Source organism: Argentina silus (assembly GCF_951799395.1).
Source record: "Argentina silus genome assembly, chromosome: 5".
Taxonomy (NCBI): Eukaryota; Metazoa; Chordata; class Actinopteri; order Argentiniformes; family Argentinidae; genus Argentina; species Argentina silus.
Window position 1 is genome coordinate 17,452,657 of NC_139659.1, and position 11,051 is coordinate 17,463,707.

Consider the following 11,051-nt stretch of genomic DNA (forward strand, 5'->3'; position numbering starts at 1 on the left):
AAACCCCCCCACCCCCTTATCTAGCAGGATTGGAACTTTGTGTTTCGTCTCTATCTGATTGCACATTTACCTTCTCTGCATCTTGATTGACTAAGCTTTCAACACAAAAGAAACACTACTGCATGATAATGTGTTAGGTGGGGAGGTTCTGGTCAGGATATAAATTGTTTGGCAACATAAGGACTGAAAGGCAGAGAAGGACAACATACACAGAGACAGGTGTATATGTATATATATATATATACACACACACACACAGAGAGAGAGAGAGAGATCTGTCCCAATAATACTTGCCATGAGATGGAAGGCACAGAGCGAGTGGAGTAGGTAGAAGTTGACCCTAACCACTGACACAGGACCAGTTAGGGTTTCATCCACCTAATGGGTAAGGTTAGGATTGGTATTGGGGTTCTGATCCTAGATCTGTGGTTAAGGGCAACTTCTACCTCAGACATGAAGATGGCTATGACAGTCTATACCATCAGTATTTCAGTAAAGATGAAACCATTAAAACAAAAACAAAAGAGACATGACAATATAATAGAAATCATTATAATATGAGCATCATGATTGTATTTTCCATAGTATCAACATTTTTTTCTATTTCTTATTAAAAAGTGATGCTGTGCAAGTGGAGATTTTCTCCATTCCTATTGGTTCCCGGGGGTAGATGGGGAGTTAAGAAAAATAAGTGTTTTCTTTTTTTTCATCTGGAAACTTCTGAGGCTGGCAGAGGAGAGGCGCAGACTGGGGGTGTCAATCCCCCCTCCCCCTCCTCTCTCCTTGGCCTCCTGGTCCACTTCTCCTCTCCTCTCTCTTCCTCCATCCTTCATTCCTCTCAGCAGTTGCAGCCATCACTGGTGGAGGTGGGCCGGTCATCTCTCAGTTTGATCTGATCTGGGAAGTCGTACGTCTCCACCTCAGACTCCTACAGACACACAGCACATGGAATCACACACATGTTGTGCCTCAGACTCCTATAGACACATAGCACATGGAATCACACACACACACGTTCTACCTCAGACTCCTACACAAATGTTCGCACACACACACACACACACACACCAGAGCATGTGAGCGGAACGCGAGTGAGGCAGACGTAATTTGACGGAATGTGAAACCGTTATTCAAAACGTTGGAACGTCAGCCTTCTCTCCCGCTCCAATGGCGCCAATATCATGCCACTCACGTCATGAGATCCTAACAAATGATTCCAATAAATCCTGCATAGAAACACGTTTAGTCAATGACACGATAAAGCCGCGCCGGCCCTCCTACAACTGCCTTCCGAGGCGGTGTCACTTTCACTTTCGTTACAGAGCAAATGCTCTGTTTTCTCATTAGCCTACTTTAAAAACAAAAATAGTAAATACTTTCAAGATCACAAGTCTGTGTTTGTGTAAACCTCACACACACTGCTCTCATCCCGGCCCAAGACACAGAATTTTCATGTTGGAATGCAAAATAAAATGTTAGCATCGCGGAGTGCTTGATGTCAACATGGGAGTACACTCACACACTCATAGCTCTGTCTCTAGCAGACGTGGAGGAGCGTGGAGGAGTGAGACATTTGCCTCGTTGCTTTGGTGAGAAACAGACTTGCCGACTGACGCACTAGACCGCATGCGCCTTCGGAGGCTTGGCTGGGACGCTACATGGCCGCTGAGTGAACCAGTCTAACAAGGTGTTTTCCAGGAAGAAGGGAGTTTCTGAGATGCTGCGTGTGCCAGTGTGCCAGTGTGTGAGGACATGTCTGTGCAGGTAACATGTGTGTGTGTGTGTGTGTGTATGTGTGTGTGTGTGTGTGTTACCTGTTTGAGGGCATTGCGAGCGATGGTCTGGAATGCTTGGTCTACGTTGATGGCTTCTTTGGCGCTGGTCTCGAAGTAGGGGATGTTGCTCTTGCTCTGACACCATGCCTGGGCGCGCTTTGTCGTCACCTAGGCAACACACACACACGATTAAGCCCACCGTGTCTCAAACATTGACACTAATGCAACCCACAACCCACAACCTCCGGTTTGCCTGCCATGTAATTATGCCATATTTTGTTTGAAAATCATTTAGTTCAAATCTCAATGACCAGGAATAAACAATTATTTGAAATAACAGTAGTTGGCAGGAGGAAGGTATACCTCACAGTACATGTTGTACATTAAAGTTAGGGTTTATGAATTAAATATAACTGAGTATAACTAATATAATTCAGTGGATGATCAGACTGTCACAACATCTGCACTGAACATGTGACATTTCTATTTGGCATATTACACACTACACAAACAATAGTAAATGTCACTCTGTCAATGGAGATCCTTTCAGCTCATTACTGAGATACAGATTTTTGCCTAATCCGCATTAAGGGCATCTGTTTTGCCATTGTTTCTCTTCTGAATCCTGTGCTAAAAAGGAATTCTGAAAAAAGCCGAAAAGCAATACATTGGCAGATATATCGGTTACCAGTGGTAACGGTTGCCCCCCCATATCGGTATTGGACCCAAAAATCCAGTGCCTGGCATTATCTCTACTAACCTGTCTGTTCTCCAGATCGATCTTGTTGCCTAGCACCACAAAGGGGAAGTTCTCGGGGTCTCGTGGGCTGGCCTGAATCAGGAACTCGTCTCTCCAGCTGTCTAAGGTCTTGAAGGTGTTTGGCGCCGTCACGTCGTACACCAGCACACAACAGTCAGCACCGCGGTAAAACGCAACGCCCAAAGACTGGAACCTCTCCTGACCTGCTGTGTCCCATATCTGACGGCGGGGAGGGAGGGAGGGAGGGAGGGAGGGAGGGGGTAGAGGCAGAGCATCTATAAGCTTCATAATTTACAACATTGGCCTTATTTTTCCAGTAAAGTGCATTTTATTGCATTGGGGTATGAAATGTGCTATGCGAATAAAGTTTGATTTGATTTAGACTTCCCTGTCATACCAATACATGGGGTTACAGTGTTTTTCAGGGTGGAAGCAAAGAAAGAGAACAAAGAATATTTCCCCTTTGCAACTTAATTATAGTAACCACAGTAACATTTTTTTTATAACATATTTGGCATAGGTAGACATTTATGACGTATGTGCAACTGAGGCACATCTGTGACAAGCACTGAAGCAGATACACACAAACATGCACCTGAGACCCCCCCCCCCCCCCCCACACACACACACACACACAGACACAACCTACCTGCATAGTGACGAGCCTGTCATCCACCATCACCTCTTTTGTTAGGAAATCTGCTCCTATAGTGGCCTTGTACTGGTTACTGAACTTCTTATTCACATACTGGTTCATCAGAGACGTCTTCCCAACACTGGGGACAGGGACAGATGAAAACATGCACTTTAAAGTCGATACAAACCTAGAGGGCCTAATTGCAGTAAAACATCTGGCTACATTATAGATATTACCAGAACGCCAACCCAGTGTTCACTTTTCACCTGTCAGTAGACAGCAAACTAGGTAGGATGTTGGGATGAACACTGGCCTAGTTAGTAATCATCACTCACCCAGAGTCTCCGAGAATGATCACCTTCAACAGCACCTTCTTACGGGACGCCATAATCCAACAAGATTCTCCTAAACTGCGAGGGACAGGGGAGAGGGGACAAACGTCACAAAATAAGTAACACTGTAGCAGACCTACCTTGTAAAGGAATAGTTAGCCACAGAGGGTTGAAGAACCCGGCTAACATATAGTGTTACATATAATACAGAGGTGTTGAATCACCAACTGAAAACCCCAGCGTTTAAACATCATGTGACAGACAGTCTAAGGAGCGTTCGCTAGCACGTTAGCCTGTTCTAGCTACAGAAGCTAATTGGCAGCTAAGTTATTGATCACTGCAGCCTGCGGGCAACCTGTCAAAACAAGCTAGTAGCTGGATAATGCTATTAGCTAGTATGCTAACTAAGTAGCTAGCCGGCAAGTAGTCGAGTCAATACCAAACCGAGAGAGGAAGAGCATTTAATGTGTTAAACTGAAACTTAATAAACGAACAAATCGGCGATATATTACGATCAACTGTCACACAGCCTAGGCCCCACACAGAAAAAGCTGTCAGTAGCTAGCTAGGCTAACTAGCCATCTATGTCTGTGTGCTTAGGAATCGCTAGCTAACAAAGCCAAGGGGGGAAAAAAAAGAAAAACAGCAGAAAAAGACTTGTTTTACCCTTTAGATCAGTCGTAGGGAGATACTGCCACACGGGACAAGTTGGTCCCTGGTTGTCGGGTTGCAGGGACGTCTGTGTTTTTCAAGATATGAAAGTAAAAACGCCACTTCTCTTGGTAAAACCTTGTCCAACGGAAGGACATCCGCTTTGTTATGCTCTTGCTCAATATGGCAGGGAGGGGTCACGAGGGGCTGACGTGTCGCGTGTCGAAACGCCCCTCAAATATCCCTGTGTCAGTGTGGTTTGTTTCATCCACTGTGTTTGTAGTTATCCTCCACATCCCCCCCCCCCCCCCCCCCTTTTGGACAAACTGTCCAACACAACAATTATTTGTAAGTCAGTTAGTAGTCTTATTAGATTGCAGTGTACAATATAATATTACCACTACTACTACTACTACTACTACCACTACCACTACTACTATACTACTACTACTACTACTACTACTACTATACTACCACTAGCACTAGCACTACTACTATACTACCAATTCCAATACCACTACTACTACTACTACTACTACTATACTACCACTGCCACACCACTACCACTACTACTACTACTACTACTACTACTACTACTACTATACTACCACTACCACTACTACTACTACTATACTACCACTACCACTACTACTACTACTATACTACCACTACCACTATACTACCAATACCACTACCACTACTAGCACTACCACTACTATACTACTACTACTATTACTACTACTACTACTAATAATAATAATAGTAATAATAAACATTTATTTTGTATAGCGCTTTTCTCAGTACTCAAATTATTATTTACTTATTGTTTAAATGCCAGATTGGCCCTTTTAAATTACATCACAAAGTCAGTGGCAAATACTTATCACCAACTAAAAACAAAATGTCAAAAAAGTTTATATTAAAAAGCCTTTATTTCTTCTTGGGCTAATGTCATTCAAATAACAGAGCAAGACAAACAAAGATTGTCACCAACTGCTGATTGACAGAGCAAGCACAAATGAGGATAGAACAATTGCATTAACCATGAGATTGCACTTAGGGGAACGCTCCCAGAGTCACCATGCTTTGATTTATTCAAATGAGCTCTTTCCTCTCTAAAAACACAGATGATATACTGTATACAGTAACTGGAAACATTTCTGTTTTTCACAAGCTTTCACCCCTAAAGAGCGAGAATGAAGGTAGAGAGAGCGAGCAAGCGAGCGAGAGACAGAAATACAGTGAGAGAGATAGCAGGGCAGGAGAGATATCAAGGTTAAATTCAATTTACAGTACAGTGAGTTTGCAAAGCACCGTTATCTCAGTCGTTTGACATTTGCAAAAAAAAAAAAAAATCAATCAAAATTGAATCAATCAGCTTCCGGAGGCGACAGACACTCACCCTTTCTCACACAGCCCCGGTCGACTTTATCTTCACTCACACATGACTCATCAGCTCCACAGGAGCTGCACACCAAGTCATCAGCAACAGCAGCACACACAGGAGTAAACCATTACTTAGGAGCCCAAGGATAAATAAACAATTTAGATAGTAGGCCATATCACAGGGTTCACATGCTTATTTACATAACGTATCCTAAATGAAACAATTTCAACATATTTTTTAAAAATCTCTTTCACTCAGAAAGTGCAGAGAATGTGGTCTGACAACATGTAGATGAAATGCTTTTCAATTTCAGAAATGCAAAAAACTGTGCAGGGGTTCTTGAAAAGAACCAACGTGACAAATATTACTAGTTGTAGGCAATGACAGGTGTTCCACAAACAAACAAGTAATAACAAAAATGTTTATTCACACGGATTCATGATACAATCGATTACAAGCACAAGACACTCAGGTAAAACAGACTGTAGCACAGAATGCTTTGTGTGTTTCTGTGCAACATTCTCATCAATCACCAAGGGATACTATAATCACCCCTGACCCTACACTGACTGGAGACAGACCAAATCTATCCTCCACCAGTCATTAACATCACGGTCTTGATCATGTGTCATTCTCCATCTTTCTCTCTCCCTGCCTTTCAGTCAGCTGTTTCTTCCTAGCGTTTATCCGTCTCTCCTTCTCTCTCCGGTCTCAGAAGTCGTCGTCGTCACAGATATCCAGGTAAACGTCAAAGGCTTCCCGGTTGCAGTTTCCATCAGGGGTGAACACGTACTTGTGGAACGTTCCATCCACACAGATGGCTAGAGAGAGGGGAAGGGGGACAGAACAGAACGTTTACTTAGCACGATAACTCTTCAATTGACAAAAGTTGATACATTGTATGTCATATACAGTATATATTGTATAGCGTTGAGTTTCTTATTGATTGACTCGAGGAGGTAAATGAAAAGGAGTGTGTGCTGGCGCTACACCTTTTCAAATTCTACTCTTGAATTACACTTTAACCCACGTGACCATCATTTCCCCCACCTGTCTGTCAATAATGTCACTTTGGTTGTCACTTTATCACTGGCTGGTATACTTTTATTCCATACCGCTTGAATATTAACCAACACCAAATATGATAGAATGATGTTTGATTGAGCAGGGGTTTTACGTTGTGAGTGGTTGAGAGCAGGCTGGGCTCCTCAGTAGCAAGACTTTTCACAGGTAACAATATTAAACGGTATACTTTGACTAGCACACAATCCTTTTAATTAACCTCCTTGATTCGACTAACATGAAAAATTGTTGCAGACTAACCGATGACAGAGTTGACATTTTTGGAGGTGTTCTTTCCAAATGCACAGATACAGGCACACTCAGCCGGCACTGTAAAACTGGCCAATGACCACTGGCTGTCCACATACTGACCAATCACAGGGCCCACCTTCCCAACGCGAGCCAATCTGGAAGGGGAGTGGAGAGAAGAGAGGAGTAGGTAAGAGGGAGATAGAGATTAACTGATAGAACCCAAAAGAAGTAGACTAGCACACACACCCACACCCACACCCACACCCACACACACACACACACACACACACACACACACACACACACACACACACACACAGCCCCCCACAGCCCCCCACAGCCACACACACTTACGCGGAGCGCCTGTTGAGTTTAGTGTCCTTCAGAGCGAAGATGTGCACTGTCCCCTTGTCACTGGAGGCACACAGGAATGAGGAGTCATGGCTGAAGTTGATGCTGAAAGAGAGCAGAGAGCAGATACACAAGACCTACTCAGTACTTTAAAAAGCACATCCGTCAGTTCACCTACGAAATTAATCACAAACAGTGCCCTCTGAAAGTATTTACACCGATATTTTACACAAATACCCTAAAATAAAAAGGTGACAATCTGTACTTTAACCTCATATTCATTGTTTGACTTTAAATCCAAACTTTTGGAGTATAGAACCAAAACAAGAAAAAATGCTTCACTGTCCAAGTACTTACAGAAGGAACTGTATACCATGGTAAGACATACATACATAACCAATCAAGTCAGGGAGGGATACTTTTCAAGTATTCAAGTTTTAAGGCCGAGTTTCCAAACATTTCCCTCCCTCTCAGTACCAGTATAGTGTAGCAGGGTCTGTCCCCCTGCGTAGCTCCACCAGTTTGTCCCTGGTGGTGGTATCAAACAGACGGATGAGCGTGCCCTTGCGTGAGGCGGACGCTGCCACGCTGCCAGGCTGGTTTAGTGCCAGGCAGGCAATCTCACTCTGGTGGGCGTTGATGGTGAAGGGGGCAGACGACGTGCCCGGTTTGGTGTTAGACAGATCCTGGAAGGAGGTGGTAGATTAGTTCATTAGTCCTTTTTAGAGTCATTAAGTGAGTCATGACAACACTTCCTAGAGTATTACTATTGTTTACAGTATTACAATTGTTCCCATTACAGTTGTTGATGTGGTTTGAGACAAACATCCTGCCATTACATACATATTTTTTTACTTACATATATTATGTTGAATCTTTCACTTTGACTGTCTGATTGCTCAGACTTTGTACGAACCTTTTTCTTGTAAGCACGATCAATAAAAACTCTTGATGCTTGACAGTGAAGCATCCATCATCTACATTAAGTGTTATGTATCCTTTGGTAACAGGTGTTTAATGTAGTGTGTCCATTTGAAACTTACAACCAGCTGCAGACTGCCACACTTGTGACCAGGGAAGACCAGCAGCTGTTTCTCCAGACTAGGACATAAATCACACAGCCCTGAAAGAGAGAGAATACATCTGAAATAAACACACACTTCATCAGTCCTTCACAGATCTGTCCATCCCACAGAATAGAGGACAGAAAAGAGAGTAAGTTGATCCTAGACCCTGTGCTTGAAGGTGTGTGTTCGTACCTTTGGGGTTGTCTCTGGTGTCAAACTCAAACAGTTTGACAGGGTTGTCGGGAAAACTGTAAACGTAGATCCTGTTCTTTAAGACGATGATGATCCTGAGAACGAGCGAGAGAGAGAGAGAAAGAGAACAAGAGCGGGAAAGAGAGAGAAGGAGAGAAGGAGGAGTGCCACGAGTAAGAGACATGTCTTCTGAGTAGTGAACACACCTTCACAAAATGGCACTGGGACAGAACAAGTAAGCAATAACAGTATTGGGATTTGGTATGAACCTCACACCAGCGTACAGTCACTTACTTGTCGTGTCTCATACGCACAGCGAGGACAGGCTTGGTGAAGGTAAACTCTAGCACCAGCTTGTCCTTGGGGTCCCGCGCCTCCCGAGCATCATCCCAGATCAGGACTGAAACCGTAGAAAACAGTCCTCGATTAACACCCGAAATTGCCCGAGCGGCATCAGAACAACCAACTGTAATGTTTTTTTGTAGATTGTTCCAGCAGTGAGATGCACCATCACTAAAAGCGGATTTATCCAATTCGGTGAAGGCCTCAAGAGTTCTGAGAACGAGTTAGGTCATTTATGTTCTTGAATTTAGGTTAGTTAAGCCAGGTTAGTTAAGCCAGGAGTTTATGCAGTAGGGCTGTATACACAAAAAGGGAGTAATTATAGAATAATAACATAACAGTCAAGGCAATGCCAAAATCACAACTCTCTTTTTAACAGATTCTTTCATGAACCAATGACTCCTATGAGGTCACTAACCAGATATCTCTGAGAACTTGGGGCTGACTCCTCCTCCAACAACAGCGAGCAGGTTAGACCGATGCAGCATGGAGCACAGGGCTATGCTGCCCACCTGCTCATGGTCTGAAAAACACACACACACACACACACACACACACACACACACACACACACACACACACACACACACACACACACAATTTGAGATGCACATTCACAGATACACATGTAAACCCATACATTTACGTTATCGGGTCCCTCACCAAGGTGTCCCTTCTCCATGAGAGGCTCCACATTATAAATTCTGACACCTGTCTCCATGGCACAACAGAAACAGCCTAATGGGAGGAATGGGGGAGAGAGAGAGAGAAAAAGAGAGTGAGGGCACCACAACATGAGAAAGGGAGTCAAGGAAACTGTGCCTGTGTCACGACATGCAGTGCATTCAGAAAGTATTCAGACCCCTTCACTTTAAGAAGAAGACTTGAGGCTGGAATCGCTGCCAAAGGTGCTTCAACAAAGTACAGAGTAAAGGGTTTACTTATGTAAATATGATATTTCAGTTTCTTATTTTTAATAAATTAGCAAACACTTCTAAAACCTGTTTTGGCTTTGTCATTATGGGGTATTGTGTGTAGATTGATGAGGGAAAAAAATGATTTAATCCATTTTAGAGTAAGCCTGTAACATAACAAAATGTAGAAAAAGTGAAGGGGTCTGAATACTTTCCGAATTCACTGTAAACCATGCCGTCTTACAGGTGTTCTAATCTACCTCTATACTACTATCTGAAGAGGGAGGAATAATATATGACATCTCTGTTATAAGGAAATAAAAAAACTTGTCTTACTCTGGTCCTGGTTGAACTGGAGACTGTTGACTCCTCTCTGTTGAGCCATGGCTGTTGCTACGAGTATCCTGTAGGTATTAAGTACTGACAAAAGGATATTCGGAGTCTGTAATGGAGTAGGCGAGGAATCCTCCGAGAAAACACCGAATCTTAGCCCGGTCCCTGACCCTGGCTTTGTCGACAGACAATTTCTAGCTAGTGACACAGGGAGTGAGACATTCTCCCCTTTATTTTGCGTCGAAACCACGCGATTGACTTTCAAAACCTAACCATGAAAAGATGAGAGAAAACAAGATCGGTTCAAAGCAGTAAATGGGCTTGACACGAGTAAAAATGTCTATAATAACATCGAAACCTACACGGTGGCGAAATGTTGTTGTTGTTGTTGTTTTTCCTGCGACTGACGTCAGCTGCATGTGTTTGATGTATTTCCGGGTCACGGCTTCTTCTTTTATCTCTCTGGCGTGGTTACAGAGTATAAAAGGAGTGTGTCTCCTCCTAGTGTGCTTAAGCGTAAATACAGTCATATACATTGGAAAAATGGATGTCCAAATACCCCAGCTTTAGGGCGGGGTCCAACGTTTGAAACCGATTAAAAACAATTAAATAAACGTTGGCGACGTCACTGTGCAAGGCTGATCACAGTCATCCACTACATACTATGTCTAGCTATGACCCACCAGCAGATCCCTTTGGGTTGCAAGTACCCCTACTGACCTTACATCTGAGACCGGTGTGTGTGTGTGTGTGTGTGTGTGTGTGTGTGTGTGTGTGTGTGTGTGTGTGTGTGTGTGTGTGTGTGTGTGTGTGTGTGTGTGTGTGTGTGTGTGTGTGTGTGTGTGTGTGTGAGTATGCTTGCTCTCTTGTGATAGGTGTATGGCTGTTAGCCTACACCTTGTTCACCCTCTATCTTTTAAAATAAGATCAAATCTAAACACACTGTTTCAATATGTGGCTTTCATAAAGGTCCCTCAGACATACTCACAGTGTATG

The 11,051-nt window shown here is 43.4% G+C and overlaps 2 protein-coding genes across 3 annotated transcripts; both read right to left on the minus strand.

Annotated features, from left to right (window-relative positions):
* Positions 1–538: 538 nt before the first annotated feature.
* Positions 539–4,312, minus strand: LOC310804436 (ras-related protein rab7). 2 transcript variants are annotated; one of them, XM_083669672.1, is made up of 6 exons: positions 4,171–4,312; positions 3,508–3,582; positions 3,185–3,311; positions 2,536–2,754; positions 1,815–1,943; positions 539–928 (listed from the first exon to the last, which is right to left on the minus strand). In XM_083669672.1, exons 2-6 carry the CDS (start codon positions 3,558–3,560, stop codon positions 839–841), a joined length of 618 nt encoding a protein of 205 aa, XP_083525798.1. In that variant the 5' UTR covers positions 3,561–3,582; positions 4,171–4,312; the 3' UTR covers positions 539–838. The 2 variants fall into 2 exon arrangements, with proteins under 2 accessions (XP_083525798.1, XP_083525799.1); XM_083669673.1 differs by having other exon boundaries at positions 3,508–3,577; positions 4,171–4,306.
* A 1,633-nt stretch (positions 4,313–5,945) lies between these two features.
* wdr45 (WD repeat domain 45) lies at positions 5,946–10,445 on the minus strand. Its single transcript, XM_083669653.1, has 10 exons — positions 10,059–10,445; positions 9,472–9,546; positions 9,227–9,331; positions 8,761–8,866; positions 8,467–8,561; positions 8,251–8,330; positions 7,685–7,893; positions 7,211–7,312; positions 6,866–7,011; positions 5,946–6,363 (listed from the first exon to the last, which is right to left on the minus strand). Exons 1-10 carry the CDS (start codon positions 10,105–10,107, stop codon positions 6,254–6,256), a joined length of 1,077 nt encoding a protein of 358 aa, XP_083525779.1. The 5' UTR covers positions 10,108–10,445; the 3' UTR covers positions 5,946–6,253.
* Between the last annotated feature and the right edge of the window lie 606 nt (positions 10,446–11,051).

Coding starts and splice junctions, on each gene's coding strand:
- LOC310804436 (XM_083669672.1), bottom strand. CDS start 3,560: ATGGCGTCCCGTAAGAAGGTGCTGTTGAAGGTGATCATTCTCGGAGAC. Junction 1,944..2,535: donor TCGATCTGGAGAACAGACAG/GTTAGTAGAGAT, acceptor TGTGTTGCCTAG/GTGACGACAAAGCGCGCCCA. Junction 929..1,814: donor CTCGCAATGCCCTCAAACAG/GTAACACACACA, acceptor GTGTGTCTGTAG/GAGTCTGAGGTGGAGACGTA.
- wdr45 (XM_083669653.1), bottom strand. CDS start 10,107: ATGGCTCAACAGAGAGGAGTCAACAGTCTCCAGTTCAACCAGGACCAG. Junction 9,547..10,058: donor CCAGTTCAACCAGGACCAGA/GTAAGACAAGTT, acceptor TCCTCCCATTAG/GCTGTTTCTGTTGTGCCATG. Junction 7,012..7,210: donor AAACTCAACAGGCGCTCCGC/GTAAGTGTGTGT, acceptor CTCCCCTTCCAG/ATTGGCTCGCGTTGGGAAGG.